The 23,687-nt window shown below is 42.0% G+C and overlaps 1 protein-coding gene across 2 annotated transcripts in view; it reads left to right on the top strand.

The window, feature by feature from the left end:
- The window catches only part of AP2M1 (adaptor related protein complex 2 subunit mu 1), a 43,373-nt gene extending 23,437 nt beyond the window's left edge, over positions 1-19,936 (top strand). The window contains exons 5-12 of one of the 2 annotated variants that reach the window (XM_088132032.1): positions 5,049-5,184; positions 5,303-5,444; positions 6,034-6,045; positions 7,702-7,821; positions 8,650-8,785; positions 15,481-15,578; positions 15,744-15,855; positions 18,859-19,936. In XM_088132032.1, coding sequence (XP_087988158.1) covers positions 5,049-5,184; positions 5,303-5,444; positions 6,034-6,045; positions 7,702-7,821; positions 8,650-8,785; positions 15,481-15,578; positions 15,744-15,855; positions 18,859-18,993 — 891 coding nt within the window. In that variant the 3' untranslated portion in view covers positions 18,994-19,936. The remainder of the gene's footprint in view (positions 1-5,048; positions 5,185-5,302; positions 5,445-6,033; positions 6,046-7,701; positions 7,822-8,649; positions 8,786-15,480; positions 15,579-15,743; positions 15,856-18,858) is intronic. The other variant, XM_007431522.4, reaches the window with a different exon arrangement.
- The last annotated feature ends 3,751 nt before the right edge of the window (positions 19,937-23,687 follow it).

Genomic DNA, 23,687 nt, shown 5'->3' on the forward strand with positions numbered 1-23,687 from the left:
GTGTGTTTAAAAAAAAAAAAAAAAAGTAATCTCCACCATGTTCTATGACAACATCCTTAGGATGCACAATACAGTTGAATATTTAAATTGCAGCCACTCTTAATTTCCCTTATATGGATGACAACATTTTAAACTCAGAACTCTTTATATTGTGAGAGTGTGATTTTTTTTAAAAAAGTCTTTTCTTTTGCCCTGAAAAGCATCGGACATAAAGGGTATAATTCTCTATGCTAGAGCAGAGTTTATTGGGTCTGAATATTTATCTTTGTAGGTTCTAGAATAAGCTGCCTACATTCAAATCTCAATCTCTTATTTAACTCTTCTCTCTCCCAGATTTCAACATCATGGGTTGTGTATTGCCAGTCTTGTAATATCTCTGGCCCTGGCATTGTATTTAGTGCCTGAGATGCTAGCTAAATATTGTGGCACTGTATTTAGTGCCTCAATAAGGGGGAGGGCATGATTGAAACATTTTCTCCCTGGCTGCTTTTAGCATAAATGGAATGGGAAGAAAGTAGTTTGGGGCAGGAGATGAATAAATGTTGGACATTTACAGAACAATGGGAATCTGGAGTAGAGATTTAATATAATAATGTAAATGATCATGGGGTTATTCTCCGTCATAACTTGCAGTAAATTTGGTTTCAGAGACATGAAGAAAAGAAGCTTATAAATCATCCTGATTATTTGACTTTGTAATTATTGTATGCCATACTCTGTTATATTAGGTGAAGCAACTGTTGGGTCCATGGTGTAGAGAACTGAAACCCTAGGTTATAGCTTGGTTCAGCTGATAAGCGAGGAGGCTGGAATAGCTACCCTTTAGCTTACGTCCACCCTATTCTTGGTGTAGACCAACTAGGTGAAGGAGGAGAAGCATAGCTATTGGCCATTCATACCCCACAGATCTTGATATCAGAGTCTTCTGAACGTTGCACATTCACTTTACCTAAGAATGAATACATACTGTGAAAGATTCTCATTGTTGCTTTGGACTGGATTAAGGAGAGGTTGTGCCAGGAATATATATTGGGTGTAATTTCAGTGTGAGTTCTGAGGATGTATAAAATCTTAAGGCACAAAAATGCTTCTGCACCTGCCCATTGATAGTAGGCAGGTCCAATATTCCAGGAATTCCTGATGCCCATGCTGTTATCCTAGCTGTTTCAGCTCATGAAATGCCTCAGAAATTGGTTTTAATTTTTTGTCACCCTAATCATAGACTCTAGGCAATTTATCTATATAAAAATATATTTTAAAAGTAACAAGATCATAAAAAATACATAATTTAGAATACTTTAAAAACTTTGCAAGCAACTGGGTAAAACACACAGCAACCATCATACATAGCATCCTATTCTCCAGAAGTTGGCAGAAGAAATGATCTTAATGTCTTTCTTAAATGCTAATGTATCATTATATAAATATCCCTCTGATTTTTAGAGGGGGAATAATTTGTTGTCTGCTATTGTCAGGATTGGATTGATGCCTCACCTGCATAACAGTAGTACAGTCCAGGTACAGCTGTATACCTGTGGGGCTTTACTGACTTAACTTACTGACCAATTATTGATGGTGGGAAAGATGTCCAAGACATCAGTTCGAGGGGTGATGTGATGTGTCGAAGGATGGGGAAAATGGCAGGAACATCTATGCTGTTCTCTAAATTGCACTCTTTATTGTTGTGGTACTTTTGAGTAGATAATTTGTGTATATTTCCATTAAAGCAGCCTTGGCGTAATAAACTATACATACACAGTTTAACACACTCAAATTCAAATGGACCTTTTTAGAATCTCTTGTCACTAAAAGGGTAATGGCAGGAGGAAACAAAACTTTCCAGGACTTCTTGGATGCCAGCATCTTTTTCAGGCTGCCCTGACTGATGTCCTCCAAAAACTGCAGTCTCCTTTACCAGGCAGTCCACTTAGCAAATCCCTCCCTCAGTCCTGCTGAGTCTTCAGTTATAGATTCCTACTCCCTGTTCCTTGATACACACAGTATCTCCAGGTGATGCTATATCATAATAACTCCAGGATCATCCAACAAGCATCTGCCTTTTATATATTTCAGCTATAAAGTGCTCTGGCTGCATCCAGTTGTTTTATTCAAGCACAAAGCTTTTTAGTTTCTGTGTGACATTGAGTCTGGTTTTGGCACACGGGGAAAAAAATTCTTTTAAGACCATTACATCATCTCATGTCCATTAGGGCAGCTCGCCCTATCACAGTGTGACATGCTTCAGAAACTTTTCTTCTTAAAGTGCTTTTTTTAATGCCTCAAACCTTTTTTTGAGCTTTTCAGAATGGGAGTCTTTTAGCAGACCATGTATCTCATGGCTTCACACAGATATTTAGATGTTTCTGGTCAGTTCCTGCCTCATTTCCTGTAAAAGTCCATTTTGCTTTCTCATAAAGCATTTGGGGTCTGATGTGCAGGCTGCTTCCTGCTTTTTTTTTTTCCTACTAAGAAATACAGGAAAGGGTGTCATCCCTTTATAGCAGTTAAGCTCGCTGAGCCAGAGAAATTATTTTCCCTTAGTAAGCTTTTTATTTAGATTGTGTCTTACTTGGTTTGTTCAATATAGGAAGGTGCCATGTTTTAAAGCATTTGGTAAAGTGAGCTAACATATTTCATGGGCCATAGTGTGATTTGCTAGATTTTGGCTGTGCATTTTTGAGTTTTCATAGCTTGTAAATTATTATCTATGACTTAATGTGCTATGTAAGCCAGTAAGCAGGCAGTATGATTAGTGCCTAGATAAAGAATTGTTTTGGACCCCTCTTTATGTGTTGGGTTGCAGTGATCTCTGGGATGGTAGGAGTTTGTTCAGACATCTGGTGGGCACCCAACTGGAGAAGACTGGGTAATGGCAAAGAGCAGCGTAGGAACAAAGAATTATGACAATGGCTTGCTGTTCTTAATGAAATTCTTTGAGTTTCTTACAAGCAAATATATTGGCCTAAATGTAGAGTAAGCACAAGCCTGACAGTGCAACAGATTGGCCAAAATGCTCTTCCAGCTCTGTGATTCTGAGGAAAAATTTATCTTGGCAGTTTGAAAGCCAGTGATATTCTGTCACACTTTTAATTCAAGTTGTTCAAGAACTGAAGATTTATCTTCTCAAAAGGTGAAAACCAAAAACTGATGGATTCTTTTTTTGCTGAACTAATACAATAGAAACATTGAACTAATACAATAGAAACATTGATTAAAAGACTTAAAAATTGTATACCAAGAAAAACAGTGAACCTTTTGTTCTGGGCTCAAACCTTTCTATGAGATGGGGAAAGGTTAGGTTCCTTGGCCATCTGCCCAGCTTTTTGTAATAACAGGAAATGGACTTTTGCAACAATATCTTCTTGTCTTGTATCAAATTGGGTAGAATGATTGCCAGGAAACTGAGCCGGTTGTTTGCTTCCTTTAAAGTCTTCCTGACAGGCTCTGAAAGAAACTATTGCATGCCTGCAGAGAACAAGCAGAGATTTTGTGGATTTTCAGGCTTTAGTTGAGACTTGGGCTTCTAGAGAGAAGCTGTAAAGAAGGATATTTTCACCCATCAGAAGAGCTCTGTGAAAGGAACTAGTATGGTAGGTGGCTATAGTAGATGATTGCTTAGTGTTAGACTAGGATGGATGAACCTAGTTCACATCTTTCAACAGGTGACCTTAGGTAGGCTTGAGAGAGGAAATCTAGGATGGATGGATTCTTACATATGTAATATTAGTCAGATTAAATCCTGCCTCCTGAAAGACAGACCTAGCTTTAGTATAAGGGCTGAGGACTAAGGTACATTATGTCAGTTATATTAAGCTATAAAGAAAGAACCAAGTAGTTGGATCTTATCTCTCACACTGATCAAGTTTTCTTGGGAGTTTGGCTTAATATAGTGTGAACCCAGTCAATAGTGATTTAATCAACAAACCATAGTTCAGCAGTAGCTTGACACATGAGAGTATTCCAGAAAATACGGAATTCACATGTAGAGATTTAATGTGCAATATTTAGTGGAAAATCCCAGTAACTTGAAGTTATCAAGGCAACAAGACGAATTAACTGGCAAGTGATGCATAATTTGGAACGTATAGTCTGCCATGAGGGAAGGATAAGAAAAATTGCCTACAAATGCAGGATGACTGATATAGTTGGTCAGTTGATCCAGTTTCTATTGATGTATGAATTCCATGCTGTAAAGTCAATTAACATCTGACTGGCACCCATATCTGTTTATCCAGGTACTGTATTTGCAAAACAGATGCCTCAAGGAAAAGGGAGGAGCTTGTTTTACTTAGCATTTTCCATCTTGCCTGGACTTTTGAGATGTTGGAGGACACTGCTAGTTTCAAGGATCCTGCCTTACAGCAGTGCCTATGAGATTACTTTTCCTCTGTTTCTTATGTCCCCATTTTCCTAACAGAGGCAAGAGGAAACCCCTCCTTCAAGATTATTTATAGCATAGAGGAGAAATGTCATTGCATCTCAGTTTGTCCCAAACCTAACAGTACTCTCTTCCTCTTTCCCTTCTACTGACCTGCTTACCTCCTAACCCTGTGTGTGCTGCACTTGCTGCTGCTACTCATCTGTTTTCTCGCTTTCTGCGTACGGTTGGACCTGCCTATAGCACCAGGTAGGAGAATCTGCTGTCCCTCCCTGATGGTAATCCAGCAGATCCCTCCAAAGGGTATTTGATACCAGACCCAAATTCTGAAATAGAATTCCAGCTGTGCATCTTGTAGTCATTAGCCTTTTGGCTCATGAATAATTTATTTTTCTCTGGGTGGAAGAGCAACCGAGGAGAAAAAGGCAGAGATTCTTCTTACAACATAGTGATACTTCCAACCTGACAATATTTAAACAGTGTTCCTAATTTGAGCTATTCCAGGTTGTTTCCATGGCAATTGGGAGGGAAAGGGGGGGAGGGATTTATTTATTTGTAGATTTATTTTGTAATAAATCTATTTCAAGTTCCAGTGCATTTGGAACCCTGAAATCTGAACTTTGTATGACTAATCCCACCAAAGCACGTCTCTCTCTTTCTCCTCCTTCAGACTAAGGAAGAGCAGTCTCAAATTACAAGCCAGGTAACTGGTCAGATTGGTTGGAGGCGTGAAGGGATCAAATACCGTCGCAATGAACTCTTCCTGGATGTTCTAGAGAGCGTGAACTTGCTAATGTCACCGCAAGGTAAGTTAGTCATGTGAACTTTCCCCAGTCAGAAAGAAAATTAGACTAGCTATTCTCCTCCACTTCTTTTCCAGTGCCACTCTTCTGCTCTGCAGTGCTTGTCTTTCCTTTCTTCCAGGCCAGGTATTGAGCGCCCATGTCTCAGGAAGAGTGGTTATGAAAAGCTACTTAAGCGGAATGCCAGAATGCAAGTTTGGCATGAATGACAAGATTGTAATTGAGAAACAAGGCAAGGGAACTGCAGACGAAACAGGGAAAAGGTAAGTGTGATGAATGGGGAGATTATGTATTTCAGGCGGTGTGTTGCTCTATAAGCTATGTCTGTATGCACTTCCCTTCTCATTTGGAAAGATGCCATAGCTTTCTTAAGGTTATTTTTGTTGCTTTGCTCCCTTGTTAAAGCAGGAGCTGAATGAGTGGGCTATGTCAACTTCTGTTATGGTTTAAAGGCAGAAGACCTCCAAGAAAACTTAAATTTTGGTTCTACTCAATATTCCATGAATTAGTTCATGCACTCATACCATTATCTTAATCAATATTTTCAGATAAACTCTGAGATTGGAAAATGAGACAGCTAGCAAATCTCTTCCCTGCTATTAAACTGGGCTAGGTCATCTTATTCCAGAATGGCTGTCTGTGGAGCTGTGGGAACCAAGGGAGAATGGCACTGTACCCAGTATCATTCTGCATTCCATTCCATATGCCAGCCCTAAGTAGGATATAATAGTCTGTAAATTTCCTGCTTTAAAGGAGATTGTCAGGGTTGGTATACACAGAGGTCCTCCATACTTCCTCTTAACGACTTTTGATATTGAATTCTCTTTTTCTTTTGTGTTCTGCTGACTCCAGTGAAACAGGAAGGTAGATAACCTGCTTACTGCTGTGTGCACGTATTCCTCACCCCCTGCCCTTTTTGCTTTGTGTGATTGTGCATGTACCACCATCTTTAGACACTTCCACACAGGTCACACCTGTGATTGAAGGCTGAGCTACCATGTGCTTGTTCATAGGAACAAAGCCGACTCAGGTGTTGCTGTCTCATCAAGTTGGCATAGGAACTTGCCTGAGTGACCTGGGCAAGATTTCATAAGGCTTTAACTAGGGATAGTTTTTCCTAACTAAGCCAGGAGTTGGCTTTTTGGATTAACTGAGAAACAACATAGCACAGGAAGCTCTGCCTACCCATGATACAGAAGCAAGACAGAAGGAAGCCCCCTAGAATAGGGTAACTAGAAGGCCTGAGTCTTATATTGCCTGATTTGAGCGAGGGCAATAGCAGAGCCGGTTCCCTTGAGGTGTGAAAGTTTTTCAGAATTCCGTACTGAAAACTAAGATGCTTTAGCTGTTAATGGCAAAATTACCAATTAAGTCAAAACAGTGTGGTAGCTGCTGATTTTTGCTAAGTTTATTTTCATGGCCTGTAAAGAACACCATTTTATACTGTAGTTCATTCGGTAGCCAGAGCAGCAAACTTAACTGTTAATTTAGCAGGGAATAATAGAAATGCTCCTTGGAGGATGCAAAAACAAGTTGTTAAGTTGAACCTTTCCATTTATATTTTTGAGAAAACTATTCAGACAGCATCCTCTGAACCAAATCTGAGCTGCATCCTTTGAAATCCGAGCTATGTGTGTGAAGCAAGTTGCATCTGATGCCCATTCCGTGTCTTGAGCATTCACTCTCTGTCCTGAAGTGCAGCTCCTCAGTACACTGGCATACTGTCCTGGAATGACTTTGCTGGCTAAGTCATTCCCTTGCTACCACCCAGCAGTTGCTTTCTGCAAGATTTGCAGTGGGATTTTGTTGATGTTGGATGGTCTCTGAAGTTTTTCCTTGATCAGATGCTGCAAAGGGTCCCTCTGTTTTCAGCAGAGATATTTTTTAGTAGCCTGCTGGAAAAATAAGGGCCCCTCAGAAAGGAAATCTTATGCCCCTCAAGCTCTTGCTGGAGCTGGAAGACAAAGTCCCATTTTTGCTTAAGTTTGAATTTTGTGCTAAGCCATAATGTGGCTTATTTGGTTTTGGGTCAGTCTCATATATAATCCCTATTATTATGCTTTGTAAGCTATGATTTATATCTTAGTGCACGTGAAATCAGCCGTTGTGGCTTATTCAGGAAACTACAGTTAAAATAATCATAACTTAATGCAGCATTTATACCCAGCCAGAATCTATCACTCCCATTCTAAGTATACTTTAAAGAAAGGTATGCTTGGGCAAGTCTGATGGGGCTGCAGTTCCCCAAGTGAATTGGTGTGGGTAGAGCATCAATCCAGGCCAGAGAAACCATTGCTTGAATTTCCTGGTGGCCAGGCAGTTTCAGTGGCTTTGAAGGAATCTGTGGCTCCCAGACATGCCCGTTTTTCACATGCTTTCCTTATCTTGGCTATTTCTGTGACTTAGCCTGTGAGGACAGTGTACTCCCTCTAGAGTTTGCAATGGGGAGCCTGAACGCTGCTGCTGTACACTTCTGCAAATGCAACATGCTGATTTGATCCTTCTGCTTCTGTGTCGTAGTGGGAAGCAGTCAATTGCCATTGATGACTGCACTTTTCACCAATGTGTGAGACTCAGCAAGTTTGACTCAGAGAGGAGTATCAGCTTCATACCCCCAGATGGAGAGTTTGAGCTCATGAGGTGAGGTTGCTGGGAAGAACTTCCTGTATCAGTTGCTCTGGCATGTGATGTCTATCTAGTCAGTTGTTTACTGAATTATCCCTGCCTTCTTGTAAATGAAAAAAAGTACCAAGACATTTGTCAGTAAGAATGAAGCACAACCAACTGGAAGTCCTCCTGACACAGGGGATATTAATGTTAAGTTAATGTAGATGTTAAATGGGAGTAGGTAGCCCCACAAAGTAGGGGTCTTGGGCTCAATCTCTCCCCCTCATCAACACCAACCGGAACTGTCCCTGGAGAACGGAGGAGAACTACCCTAATACAGTGCCTCTCATTTCCAAAGGATACCATAATCAATGGTACTGAATGTCCCTGAGTGATGAAGGAGGGCCAGGATGGATGCGCTGCCCCCATCCTGAATCTGCCGGAGCTTGTTGTTAAGCACAATCAGTGCCGTTTCACCATTGTAACTAGGCCTGAATCCTGATTGAAAAAGGTCCAGATAATCTGCTTCTTCCAGGAGCTGTAAGCCAACCACCTTCTCAGAAATCTTTCCCAAAAAGAGAAGGTTGGAGCCTGGATGAAAATTGTCCTGATCCATTGGATCCAGCAGTGGTCTCTTAAAGAGGAGTTATATGAAGGTTTACAGAAAAAGGTTATTTTTCCAGTTTAGCTAAGAGCTTAAAGAAGTTGTTGAAAAATAGGACTGAAACAATTCATGAGACTAAAGATTAAAGTATCAGTATGCTTCAGATAAGTTTTCAGTTATCAGTATTTGCCAGTTGTGTGGGCAATGACAGATTTATCTCTTCCATTCTGTAAGTGTTGTTCATTCTTTTCCCCCAGGTACCGAACCACTAAGGACATTATCTTGCCTTTCCGCGTTATCCCCCTGGTTCGTGAGGTGGGCCGTACCAAGCTAGAGGTGAAGGTGGTGATCAAGTCTAATTTTAAGCCTTCCCTCTTGGCTCAGAAGATAGAGGTAAGCACCTGATTGCATTCGGGGCTCAGTAGTAAATTGCCAGCCTTCTCAGTACCGTAACTCTGAAAAAGGGCACATCACAGAGCTTCCATTCTCCAGGTGCTGAAAGATAGGCATTTGTGTTTTACCCTACCTTTTTGCCTGTAGTAACTAAGGCCAGGTCACTTGTTTTCCTAAGATTAGAGTCACATTTATTACTGTTAAGAAAATTAGTAGCACTTGCAGACAGGGCAAAAATCAATGATGTTTTGTTTTAAATTTTGTAATTGTGAGAAGCCTAGCATCGACACCTTTTTACTTTGCTAAACCTTTGTCTTCACAGTATTTTTGAGAAAAGGTTTTTACACATTTTGTGTACATGATGATGATGATGATGATGATGATGATGCCATCTGTTCAATCCTGTCCAATTCTCGGCAGTTCTATGTACCAGTTCTCTCCACAGTTTCCAAACTTGTACGGCTTCTTTTACTTGTTTTATGCTCTGGCTGGTGTTGGCTTTGATGGTGTCTAGTCATTGTATTTTTTGGCAGCCTTGTTTCCTTTTACCGCTGACCATTCTGAGCATAACTTTTCCAGTGAGTTTGATCGCATGACATGACTGAAATCAGTAAGGTGGAATTTTGTGATTTTGCCCTCCAGTGATATGTCTGGTTTTATAAGCTCCAATACTTGCTTGTTTGTCACCTTTGCTGACCAAGGAATGTGCAAGAGCCTTCTCCAACACCATAGCTCGAATGAGTTGATTTTCTTCTTGTCTAGGATTTTCATGGTCCAGTTGTCACAACCATAGGTAGCTATGGGAAACACAATAGTGCGGACTAATCTGTATTTGGTTGGCAGGCTGCTGTCCTTGCTTTTCCATACTTGCTTCATGCTCATCATTGGTGTGCAATCCAGTGTGATTCAGTGCTTTATTTCTGGACTGCACTCACTACTTTGATCAATCTGCGATCCTAGGAAAGTGAATTCTTGCACACATTCAATCTCTTCACTGTCAGTAGTTATTTTGACATTTCCATTCCTTGCAGTGGTCTTCACCTTTGTCTTTTTGATGTTCAGGAAGAGGCCACATTTCTCACTTTCTTCCTTAATCCTTTCGATCAGATGTTTCAGGCCTTCTTTGGTTTCCGAGAGGAGAGTTGTATTATCAGTGTATCAAAGATGATGATGATGATGATGATGATGATGATTACATTCGATTTATTGTCCGCCCATCTCCCCCCAGTGGGGAACTCTTGATGTTTCTTTCTCCAATCTTTACTCCGATTTTTGATTCTTCAAGTTCCAGCTTCCTCATGATCACTTTGGCATAGAGGTTGAATAAGAAAGGTGAAAGAATGCAACCTTGCCATACTCCTTTTTTTATTTTGAACCAATCAGTGTGTCCATATGGTGTTTGCACGGTGGCTTCCTGATCTGTGTACAGCGACTGCACCAAATTGACCAGATGTATTGGCACCCCCAGGTCTTCTAGGGCTCTTCACAGCTTGTCATGATTGACACAGTCGAAGGCTTTCTTGTAGTCAATGAAGCAGATGTAGATGTTCTTTTGATATTCTTGAGATTTTTCCATGATCCAGCATAGATTTGCAATATGGTCACGAGTGCCACGACCCCTTCTGAAGCCAGCTTGAACATCTAGTAGTTCCCTTTTGATGGTTGGCGCCAGACATTGTTGTATAATCTTAAGGAGAATCTTGCTAGCATGAGGTATGAGGGCAATTGTGCGGTAATTGGGGCAATCCTTAGAGTTACCCTTTTTGGGCAATGTAATGAACACTGATTGTTTCCAGTCTTGTGGCCATGTGTTTGTTTCCCAAATTTTCTGGCACAAGGCTGTGATGGCTGTGTGTGGTACAGGCATCAGCAATTCTGCAGGGATGGTATCACACCTGGGGCCTTGTTGTTTGGCAGTTGGCTCGTTGCCCACATGACTTCTTCCTGAAGGATGGCTGTTTCTGTTTCTGCTACCCTTTTCTCATCATCCTGAGAAGGCTGGGCCTCTTTGTTGCTGGCATACAGTTCTTCTGTATATTCTCGCCATCATTGTTCAGACGATGAACACCTCGTTGTTCAGACGGTTCTTTCCCTTGCTTATTTTTGGTGATGCTTTTATGAGCAGTAAATGGTGTTCAAATCTTTTTGACTTGCATAAATGCATTCCTGGTGTGGCCCTTCATGCCATCCTCTTCTAGCTGCTTGCACCGCTGGTCCCAGTAGACTTTGTTGTCTTTCCTTGCTGCTCTTTGGAAATCCCCATTCTTGCTAGCTTGAAGGATGAGGGCAATTGTGTGGTAATTGGGGCAATCCTTGGAGTTGCCTTTTTTTGGCAATGGAATGAACACTGATCGTTTCCAATCTTGCGGCCATGTGTTTGTTTCCAACATTCTTGTTTGCCTGCTGCTTTGGCTGCTTTCTTTGCTCGGCTATTCCTGATGGTTTCATCTAAGAGCCACTTGCGCTTTTTCTCTGGCTTCTTGTATGGTATGTGTTCGACTGCTGTTTCAATTATGATCAGCTGAATTTCTTGCCACAGTTCGTCAGGCGTGTTCTCAACAGTGTCCAGCAGTTCAAACCTATTTTTCACCTCAGTTACATACGTGAAAGGGATTTGGGTGATGTCAAACTTCTTTGGTGATGCTGTCTTTTTGATGTTGTATAATTTGGCTCTGATCTTAGCCACCAATAATTTATGATCTGAACTGCAATCGGCACCCAGATATCTCTTGATAGCGAGGACTGAACTGGACCACCGATGGCTGCATAGGATATAGCTGATCTGATTTTGGTGCAGTTTATTTGGTGAAGTCCAAGTGTATAAGCAATGCTTATGCTGTTTGAACCAGGTATTCATGATTCGAAAATGATTTTCATGGCAAAATTGAACCAAACAATCGCCTGCATCATTCCTCTCCTCAAGTCCAAAGCTGCCAGTGATGCCTGTTTCTGCTTGGCTGCCAACTTTTGCATTGAAATCACCCCGTATGTAAATTATGTCTTTTTTGGGCACTTGCTTCAGCGTTTTTTGATGCTGGCATAGAAACCCTCTAATTCAAATGCCGTTGCATTAGTTGTTGGGGCATAGACTTGGACAATGGTGATTTTGAGGGGCTTGGCACAGATTCGGATTGTCATAATGTGATCATTAACCATTAAGAAGCTTTCCACTGCTTGGGCAAGTTCCTTGCTTGTGATAAATGCCACTCCATTTGTTTTCCTGGTGTCATGTCCCAAGTAATAGTGAATTCCTCAGACATTCCACCATGCTATCCAATGTGTCTTCATGCAGCACAGACCCTTGCTTTCACCAATGGCTGCATCAGCTGCTGGCATTCCTGCTGGGTTTGCTCTAGATGCATCATTAATGACTACTCACTGCAGGTCCTTGCTCTTCCCCAGTAGCTTGTTAGGTACCTTCTGGCCTAGGGGGTCCTACCATTGGGCACCATATCTGAATGATTTGAGAGCCTTTCCATAACATTTTCTTGGTGAGATTTTTACAAGGTAGATCTCCTGGTCTTACCTCAACCCTCCCCATTTATCCAGGCTTGGGACTGGCCTGCAAGTGTGTGGCTGGGTTTTTTTGTACATAGATGAGCTTAAAACTATAATGTTGGAAATATGGGCAGGTTGTAAATCTCAACAATATTGGGAAAATGATGCACTGTGGAATGGAACAAATTCTAAAAGTTGTAATCCCATTGCAACCTGATTTTTTCAACTAAATTTCACTAAACTATATATCCTTCCAAAATAGACTGAATTGGCATTGTATACAGTGGGGCAAAACAGTATTTAGTCAGCCACCAATTGTGCAAGTTCTCCCACTTAAAAAGATGAGAGAGGCCTGTAATTTTCATCATAGGTATACCTCAACTATGAGAGACAAAATGGGGGAAAAATCCAGAAAATCACATTGTCTGATTTTTAAAGAATTTATTTGCAAATCATGGTGGAAAATAAGTATTTGGTCAATATCAAAAGTTCATCTCAATACTTTGTTATATATCCTTTGTTGGCAATGACAGAGGTCAAACGTTTTCTGTAAGTCTTCACAAGGTTTTCACACACTATTACTGGTATTTTGGCCCATTCCTCCATGCAGATCTCCTCTAGAGCAGTGATGTTTTGGGGCTGTCGCTGGGCAACACGGACTTTCAACTCCCTCCAAAGGGGTTCCTTTCCATGGGGTTGAGATCTGGAGACTGGCTAGGCCACTCCAGGACCTTGAAATGCTTCTTACGAAGCCACTCCTTCGTTGCCCGGGCGGTGTGTTTGGGATCATTGTCATGCTGAAAGACCCAGCCACGTTTCATCTTCAATGCCCTTGCTGATGGAAGGAGGTATTCACTCAAAATCTCACGATACATGGCCCCATTCATTCTTTCCTTTACACGGATCAGTCGTCCTGGTCCCTTTGCAGAAAAGCAGCCCCAAAGCATGATGTTTCCACCCCCATGCTTCACAGTAGGTATGGTGTTCTTTGGATGCAACTCAGCATTCTCTTTCCTCCAAACACAACGAGTTGAGTTTAGACCAAAACATTCTACTTTGGTTTCATCTGACCATATGACATTCTCCCAATCCTCTTCTGGATCATCCAAATGCTCTCTAGCAAACTTCAGATGGGCCCGGACATGTACTGGCTTAAGCAGGGGGACACATCTGGCACTGCAGGATTTGAGTCCCTGGCAGCGTAGTGTGTTACTGATGGTAGCCTTTGTTACTTTGGTCCCAGCTCTCTGCAGGTCATTCACTAGGTCCCCCCGTGTGGTTCTGGGATTTTTGCTCACCGTTCTTGTGATCATTTTGACCCCACGGGGTGAGATCTTGCATGGAGCCCCAGATCGAGGGAGATTATCAGTGGTCTTGTATGTCTTCCATTTTCTAATTATTGCTCCCACAGTTGATTTCTTCACACCAAGCTGCTTGCCTATTGCAGATTCAGTCTTCCCAGCCTGGTGCAGGTCTACATTTTTGTTTCTGGTGTCCTTCAACAGCTCTTTGGTCTTGACCATAGTGGAGTTTGGAGTGTGACTGTTTGAGGTTGTGGACAGGTGTCTTTTATACTGATAACAAGGTCAAACAGGTGCCATTACTACAGGTAACGAATGGAGGACAGAGGAGCCTCTTAAAGAAGTAGTTACAGGTCTGTGAGAGCCAGACATCTTGCTTGTTTGTAGGTGACCAAATACTTATTTTCCACCATGATTTGCAAATAAATTCTTTAAAAACCAGACAATGTGATTTTCTGGATTTTTTTTCTCATTTTGTCTCTCATAGTTGAGGTATACCTATGATGAAAATTGCAGGCCTCTCTCATCTTTTTAAGTGGGAGAACTTGCACAATTGGTGGCTGACTAAATACTTCTTTGCCCCACTGTATGTTAATGGTGGCAAGGATTTTACGTGCCTTTTATTGGAAAAGACCTTGGGTTCTCTCTTCAGAAGAATGACTGACTAAATTGTGAGAATATGTCTTGATGTCTAGAATAACCTTGTTTTAAAAAGTAAATCTGATGTAGAATTTAATTTTAATTGGAAACCTTTTTGGACTAAAATCTTATACCCAGACTCTTGCCACATCCAAAATTTGGGCTTTAGAGTTTAATTCTTAACTTGATGTATAATTTATAGTATTGATTTAATGCATTATTTACTAGCTATAGTCTTTTCTAATTACTTGAACTGGGTGTGCCAACATTTTTAGCTTAAAGCTCAACAGGAACATGTGGATTTTGCTTAGAAAATAGAGATGAAATACCTTACAATATTATGAACTTCTAATGATATGAGCACATTTGTTTTATGTTATTTCAGATTAGTTACTTTTCCACCTAGATTTCTCTACCTGTACCATCTGGTTTTTTTAATATTCTTTCAAAATATATAATAATAAAATGGCAAAAAAAAATCAATAGGACAAAAGGGCAGGAAATCATAGAAACAAAAACAGAGAACACTGAGTTTCAGTGGTAAGAGTGATGAAGAACAGTGCTAGACACAATGATTTGAAATACTTGTTGAGTTACAGGCACTTTATAAAAGCCTTGAGAAGCATAAATAGGAAGAATTTTAAGCAAGATATGCTTGTAGTCAGGTAAAGGTCAGTCTTAGGTGAACTTCATCTGAGAAACGTGATCTCTTCAGTGGAAAGGAAAGATCCAGTAATGGTGAGGATACATTGGGAAAGGAGGGAGTAAAATTGAAGGGTGGAGGAATAAGAAGGAAGAAAACATGGAAGTGGACTTCTCGTTTTCTAAAACCCAAGATGGCCACAAGTAAAACAAGGGAAAAGGAGAAAAGGCCTTTCTCCTTGAAGCTACAGTAGCATAAAATAAAATATAACATAATATAATGGAGTAAAATGTGTAGAAACATAAAATTTCCATAATATTACTTCAGGTTTTAAAGACAATGCAACAGCGCTTGTAAATAAGGCCAGTGATGCCCTCCAGATACTGAGTTTTTGATAACCAAATTGTGCTATGATTCTTAAGAAATTCTTCCTGCTCACTTCCTTCTGTTTGTAGTGCAATCCTGCCAAAACAATGTTCTGCTCTTTCTTGGGTGTATATCTTTGTGTTTAAAACTGCTAACTTCTCTTCCTTTACAAAAACAAAACAGAACAAAAACAAAACCATCTTTTTGACCCAAGCAGCCAAATGAGATTCAAATAATATATTTTCTAGGTGCGAATCCCAACTCCTCTTAATACTAGTGGTGTACAAGTCATCTGCATGAAAGGAAAAGCAAAATACAAGGCCAGTGAGAATGCCATTGTCTGGAAGTAAGTGGCATGTTTTCTGAATTTAGCAGCTGGAGCTCTGCACAAATGCTGGGTGGCAGGTGGCACTGGGAGAGGTTGTGCTTACCTCTAGGCTAAACTAGATAGAGTATGCTTAGAATAACTGAGCACATCTTAAGAGAACAATTTCCTCTTTCAATTTTATAGAATTAAACGGATGGCTGGAATGAAAGAGTCCCAGATCAGTGCAGAGATAGAACTGCTTCCAACCAACGACAAGAAGAAATGGGCTCGGCCACCCATCTCTATGAACTTTGAGGTAAGCGACACAAGTTCTTCCTAAGGGGCTGCCTGGAATGGGAGGTCACTATCATTTAGGCCAGTGTTTTTCAAACTTGACAACTTAAAGATGCGTGGACTTCAACTCCCAGAATTCTGGGAGTTGAAGTCCACACATCTAAGTTGCCAAGTTTGAAAAACACTGATTTAGGTAGTCCAAATTGCTAGAAAGGCAAAGGTAAGTTTGCAGCATTACTGGAGAAATAATGAGGCAAAGAGCAGAACTGTTTATGCTGATACAATTATGCATCTTTAAGCAGAAGAGTACCAGCATGACAGGGACGAATTTTCATTTGTCATTCAATGTATTGGAGAGCTCAGAGCTCAGTGGACTCCGTATTTCCTTCCAAGCTGAAGTGGGAACCCTCTTGGGGTGTATTCATTCAGCCAGTTGTGAGCCCATCTAACATAACACATAGTCCATATTTTACCATTTTATTAAGGAGAATTTCATGAGAGACTTTGGTGAGGGCTTTGGTGAGGTTCAGTACTAAATGACACCACGATTCCCCATATTTATTAAGCCAGTTGCTCTGTCAAAGGAGGAGATGTTTAGCTTGGCACGGTTCGTTTGTGACAGATCCATGCTGGCTCCTGTTAAATTGTAGCATGCCTGTCCAAGTGCTCATAAACAAGCTGTTCAATAATCTGCATAAATGTTCTGGATCATCCTTTTTCCTCTTTTTGAAGATGGGATAATTTGAAAGATTATGAAAGTAGTTGTGTGATCAACTCTGCAAGTTCCTTCAGTAACCTGGATGTAATCCACCTGGCCTTGGATACTTGAATTTGTTTAAAATAGCTACTTTCTTATACTCTCTGTCCTTAGTTGCAATTCTCTGGGCATCATGTGAGGGTTCCATTTCTCTCTCCAAAAGAAGACAGACTCAAACTAGGAGTTAGAAGTTCCACCCTCTTACAATAACCTGTTACCAATTCACCGCTTTCTTCTCACAACAGATCTACACCCTCTTCAGTTTTTGTTTTGTTTCTGATATACCCAAAGAACTATTTCTGGTGCATGTTGTTTTAGGTATCTCTTACAAGTCTAAGTTCACACTGAACTACAGTTTCTGTAGGCTGCTTTATATACTTACTCAGTTATGGTTCCGTTCTTCTGTTCCAAACACATACCTCCTTTTCTCTTTAGCATTTTAGAGAGTGTTGCATGTACGCATGCTGGCCTCTGGATTTCTCCCATTTTTTCTTTCTGCAAAATTGTTTACAATTGCACCTTCAGGATTTCAAGCCATTGGATTCTGTCTACCTTCGCTTGGAGTTCATCAGAATCCAGAGTCCAGTATGCAGGACCAACTCTTTTAGTTCCTCTTCCTCTGGATATCATACGTTCTAGTACAACAATATCACTTTTCTGTCAAGATGCCAGTCATCTTTGCTTCTTCAACTAGTTTCTCCCTGTCTGTCAGAATTACATTAAAAATAGTAGACCCCCCCCTCATTATTTCTTACATCTTCGGAGAACTGAAGTTGTCAGCAAGAGAGGGCAAGAATTTGTTGACCTCTGACTTTTGGCTGCAAATGTCAGTATAATTGGACAGCCTCCCCCCTCCCCCAATCACTATTGCCTGCCTCTTTGATAGACTGGTCATCTGATGGAGAAAGGTTTCATTTGTATCTTCTGCTTGCTCAAGTGGTCTGTAATAAACTTGAACAGTGAAATCGCTTTTGTTTCTCTTTTATGCTTACCCAAATACTTTCAACAGGATTTTTGAAATGTTTTTTGCAAATATATTATTTCTTTACATACAGTGCAACACCCAAATCTTTCAGTTGGGTCTCTTCTATTTGAATACATTACAGCTTTCCAGTGCTGCATGTCAGTCACCAGTATTGTCCCAGCAGGCTTCAGTGATACTATCATATTTTTAGGATCTTTACTTCTCCCTATTTATTGTTCTTACTCTCTGCATTGGTGTACAGGTAGTCCTTGCTTAATGACCACAATTGGGACTGGAATTTAGATCACTAAGTGATGTAGTCACTAAGCGAATCATCATGTGACTAGACCTGACTTTACAACCTTTTTGTGGTGGTGGTTAAGTGAATCACCACTGTCATTAAGTGAATCACGTGGCTGTTAAGTGAATCATGCAGTTATTAAGTGAATCACATGGTTTCCCCATTGATTTTGTTTGCTGGAAGCTGGCTGGGAAGATCTCAAATGGCGATCACGTGACGCCCGGACACTGCAACCATTGTAAGTGTGAGCTGGTTGCCAAGTGCTTGGATTGCAGTCATGTGACCACAGAGGTGCTGCGATGGTTGTAGCTTTGGGCACCAATCATAAATCACTTTTAAAGCACCGTTGTAACTTTGAACGGTCGCTAAATGGTCATTAAGCAAGGACTACCTGTAGAAACATCTAAGGGTTTGAGCAGCACTATCTACTGGCCTCTCTGTTGTATCAAGGCACCTGATGAAGATTTCCATCCCAGGCTTTGTAAGATGTATCCCATCTCTTCCCTGGAGTCCTCAGTGAAGGTAGAAAAGGCTATTGTCAGAGAATCCAAACTTTTTTGGCAACATCATCTCTTAGCCAGTTGTTGATTTCCAAGATTATGTTTTCTTTTCTTGCACTGTGATTTTCAAATGAAACAATTGATGAAAACATACTTGGGTTAAATGACAAAAGATCACAGGATAATTTTTGTACATACATGTGAGGAGGGTTAGTCTGAAAGCTGAGTCTGCCTGTTGCTTTTGTGGGAAGGACGCAGTCAAAATGGAGGTTCAACTTCTGCAATCTCTTTCAGGGAAAGTAATTGGAATCCTGTTTTAGCCAAGCTAGATGTACTAGTAAACTGTTTCTCCTCTTTTTCTTCCCTATTCTGTGCTCCACTGTAGTAATTGTTTATGCCTCATTAGAATGATTATGAGGTACCCAGTAAGTCTCACTTTGACTTTAGAAGACTTGGAAGGGCAAGCTTTTGAAAGGTCATCTTTGTGTTCTGCTTTTGTACAGGTTCCCTTTGCACCTTCTGGGCTGAAGGTCCGCTATCTGAAAGTCTTTGAGCCAAAGCTGAACTACAGTGACCATGATGTGATCAAATGGGTGAGGTACATTGGCAGGAGTGGGATCTACGAGACAAGATGCTAGCCCTGTGCAGCAAGCTGGCTCTCTCTCACCCGGTCTCCCTTGGTCTTGAAGTACAAGAGCGTTTCTCTGGCCCCTCCTCCATTCAGAGGCTAGAAGCTAGAATCCTGCAGCTGCTCTCTGAAAAAAAGGACACCGGAACCTGCTTTGTTTCAGTTACTGTTGGAGATGCAGCTGACATCAGGTGGTTTGAGAGTCTGGCTCATGTCTTGCTTCTGTCCCAGGATATAAAAGGGCCAGTCTAATACCACCCCCTCGTGGTCATTCTAGGGAATATCCACCATGTGATAAACCCCCTTCTGTTGTCACTACTTGCATTATATCCTAGTATTTTTTGGAAATTCTTGTGCATATGTATCAGTAGAATAGACATGAAATCATAGACTGGACAACCCTTGAATTAATTCTGGCTCTTGTACTTGGCTATTGCTGTTGTAATTGTTGTTGTGTGGCAAGGGTGGGACTTTTCCTCGTTGCTTTCTCCTACAATTTCTTTGATAAGGAGCCCAGCTTGAGGAAGATTTATGCAAAAAGTCTGAGGGTTGTTATCATGGATGGTGAGGATAGCAAAGAATTCCACAGTCTTAGAGGACAAGTTCCTTGGAGTGCTGATACCTGACAAAGCCAGTACCTTTTCTCTCACACACGCAGCCCCTACTCCCCAAAAATCTGGCACATAACTGAGGAAAGACTGATTTGATCAGTAATAGATAAAGGATTTGTCCTCTGATTAAGAATTGGCCAGCAATCTGTCCTCCCCTTCCTCTTCCTCCTCCTCTTCTCATCTTTCTTTTGCCCAATCAGCTCATGCTTTCTTCTACTAAAGCTTTTGGGTCAATGGAAATGCTGCTGCAATCCACAATCCTCTGCTTCAGATAGTGTGGTCTCCCATTTTGTACACTTGTGATTGTCCAGTTATAAACACAATAAAGTATATAGAACCAGCTATTTTGTGAGTGATGGTCTTAATGGACATGTGCTGGGCCAGAGGCCTTGCTAGACTGCTATCTCTACTCTAAAACCAGGGAACATGTTGCAATAATACAAATGTTCTAGAGTGGACCATTGGTTTATGGAGTCCAGCTCAGTTGCACAAAACAAGAATATGCAAAATTACATGATACAATCCTGGAACAATCCAGGGTTCCTGGAGCATTTAGTTTTTCTCTTCAAAAGTGGTGGTCTGGCACATTTTGCCAAGGACACTGTTACTCCCTCCTTTGGAAGAGTCACTTTGGGAAAGATAACTTACCCATGGATAAGTGAATTGTGGGAGAGAAAAACATTCTGGGGAAACCTGGCGAGCTGTATGGTATCTCTCCAGAGTGAGCCACATTCAGTGGTGGTTCAGGGTACTCAGAGGGACAGCCAGTAAGCCACACGGAGTCTCCTCCAGTATGAGCCCCTCCCAGTTAGTTGCTCAGAGATGGAAAGGGATAGTCAACTGAGCCTATCCTCTAGTATGCTATGAGCCAGGGACTTATTCTAGTATGACTTGCTCTAGTGAGCAAGGACAGGTAGTCCTTGGTTAATGACCACAATTGGGACTGGTGACTCTGTCACTAAGTGATGTAGCTAAGCGAGACATGATGTGATTGCCCTGCTTAGTGATGGCAGTTCTGGCAGTCCCTGTTGCAGTCGTTAAGCAAATCCCATGCAGTTGTTAGGCAAGGATTCACCCCAATCCAAGCCATTCCCGGCTTGATCTTTCCTAGCTCTTTGCCTTGGTTCTTCCAAGGTAAGGGACTGCCTCCTCTTCAACTCTCCCTCCTGCCTCCCCTCTCCTATCTCTGCCCTTCTGGACACTCTGCACAGTAGCACTCCTTGGCAGTGGTGGCAGCAGTGCTAGGGCTGAAGTAGAGGCCTGGGGTCTTCAGCCTCAGCCCGCTGCCATTCCTGGGCCCCCACTTCAGCCCCACCATTGCCACTGCTGCCAAGAAGTAACCCCTCAAGCCCTGCACTGTGATCACTGAGGTGACCCAAGTGAGTTGGTATCATGGGAACAATACTTGCCCTCACTATTGGATATGTTTAGATAGCGGTCAGGCTGTGGCCAGAGGTTTGAAGAGTGGTAAGGGGCTAACTCTCAGCCCCCTCTAATGGAACCTTGATGAGGTCCATTATGGGGAAGTTCATCTTAAGAAGATGAGTTGTTCCACCGAGTGTCCTGGTGTGAGCTATGGGGGGTTGCCATGGCACCTGTCTTGGAGAACAGCTGATACAGGGGCAAGAGACATAATTAAACAACCATTGGAAAGTCTGACCAAAACATGGGATTGATTGCCCAAAATTAGAATTAAGTCTGTCTCTTCACTTTCCTGTGGCTTGCTCAACATACAATGGAGGATTTTGTACTCCTTATCACTGCCAGTGGTAAGAGAACATATCACTGGAAGTATGCTAAGTACACTGCTCCAAGATGACATTAAGCTCAGCCTGACAAGGAGAATCCTGTGCCAGAATTAGATATGTGGTACTAACTGCTGCTACTAAGGGAACAGCAACTACCGGATGGTCCAACTCTCCTCCTGGTGATAGCCTAATATATCCTCCACCTGTTTGCCTCCACAACTAGGAGCTCTTTCCACCAAGAGAGACAGTCAGTGTGAATGATTGTCCCCTTCAGGCTTGAGTCATGCAGGTTGGCAAGCATCAATATTTGATCAGAACCCTACAGTATGAAGTTGGATTGCCAAGGTTCTATCATCCTTGGAGCCCTGGAGCTCTTCTGGACTTTTTAAAGAAAGCAACTAAGGTTAGGACCATGTTCAGGATTGCTGAATTAGTGTTTAAGAGGTTTGCTACAAAGAGAACTAGTTTAAGAACAAAAAATCCTTACCCTTGAATATTCTGGGATTGAGAAGATGTGTCATACATGGCACTTGCTGGTCAAGCAGCTATTTAAACAGGTTGGTGGAGTTCCACCAAGTGGTGACATCCTGAGGGGTCAGGAGTTGGAGTAGGTGGAACTCCATCTTACACTGGTTTACCACCTCTTCATGCTCCAGATAACCAACCATCTTAATGACATTTGGGGCAGCTTTAGTTTCCCTTAGGATGATCCTCCTCCACAATCGGATCCAGTTTGTGAGCAATACAGGTGTTTCTAATCCATTGCACTTGATAGGTTGTCCTTTGCATGTTAAGCCTACTGTCTGTGACAGTGAAGTCACAGTTGGGATTTGGCTGCCCAGATGACTTGCAGCCATGCTATTCTCAGCCATACTCACCTCATCTGCTGTCCTGGGAAGCATTAGGGCCTTCAGTAGCAAGACATCCACTAGTTTCATTCTGTCTCCAGCAGTGATGATGGAGAGGAAAGCAGACTAGCTGAGATTAAAAGGACATGGTAATGGCCTGCTTCTCACAGAAATCCTGACACTACATCTGTTCTGGTGACGTGGGGGAGGCAGCACCCTCCTGTTAAAGGAGTGTATAAAGGGATCTGGTCGTTCTGGGCAACTAGACAGAGATGGTGCTAAAATCTGAAGGGGTGAATGGATGATCCAAAGCCATGATCTGCAGGACTGAGCAGATGCCTCACTCAGAGAGCAGAGTCAGCAACATGGGAATGCTCATGCTGCCACAAGGGGGAAGAATACCTGGATGATGCTTAAGCAGGTGCTTTAACATTCCAAAGATCAAAAGATGCTCAGTGCCTTCCCTTTCGTAGTATGTACTTTGCAGGGTCCCTAGTCATGGCATGGGTCCATCAACTGCTTCCATAGATCTTGGGCCTGCAGCATGCCCACTTTCACAATTGTGGGCAATTGGATAGTATCACCATGCGCCGTGGACTTGGACCTAGAAGGGAGAAGCTCCTCCTCCTGGCCCTTACCTTCAGACCCTGGGCTGCTGCAGGGGGGCTGGGATGACTGCTTGGAGAGGGACAGGAGTCACCACTCACCAGCACTGGGCAGCTAGTGGCATCAGTGCTGTCTCAGGTGCTACGACTGTGGAACTAAAACCAAGCCTCCTTACATCAACCTTTCTTCTTGATAGCAAAATCTGGCTCTGTCTGCTCTCTGATTCGGCCTCTTGCTGGCCTAGTGCTTTCATGCAAGCCTCGTCCAGTGGGTTTTGGGGGTGGGGAGTAAGAATATGGTTAGGGCAGGGAGAGAAATCTTAGAGGCAGATTTCTTTTGAAAACAGAAGAACCTATTTAATGTGAATGCACTTGTATTGATATTGATATTTGTATTTATATAGTCGCCCATCTCAAGTATGTGACTTCAGTGCTATCGGAGCAAGAAACTAATAGGAAGAATTCTGTGCCACCCCCCATCCCCAATTCAATAAGCAGACCTTATTTGGGTAGAAAGAGTATTTGAAAAGCAAGGGTATGGGAAGGATAGGGAAAAACTCCCTGTCCAGTAAAAGTCACCACACTTCACTACAGTCGATCAAAACTAAAACTAAAAACTAAAAAATGGGATAGGGATGTAGAGTTTGCTTCAGAGGCAGACAAGCCATCGGATGCTCACCGCAGATCGCTGCTACTCAAAGGGCCAGTCCAGTGTTGCATCCAGTGGTCCTTTGCAGCAATGTTTTCCTTTGTAGTTCCCTCTCTGTTCCTCCAGAATGGCTCCCTCCCTGACACAAATGCTGGTGAAATGCTGCTGCTTTGCTCCAAAATGCCATCCGATTAAGCCAGGGTTTCTCAAGCTCAGCAACTTTAAAATGGGTGGACTTCAACT

The sequence above is a fragment of the Python bivittatus genome, unplaced genomic scaffold, assembly GCF_059951505.1.
Source record: "Python bivittatus isolate LINGU-HERP-01145 unplaced genomic scaffold, Pbiv_v1 ctg000980_np1212, whole genome shotgun sequence".
NCBI lineage: Eukaryota > Metazoa > Chordata > Lepidosauria > Squamata > Pythonidae > Python > Python bivittatus.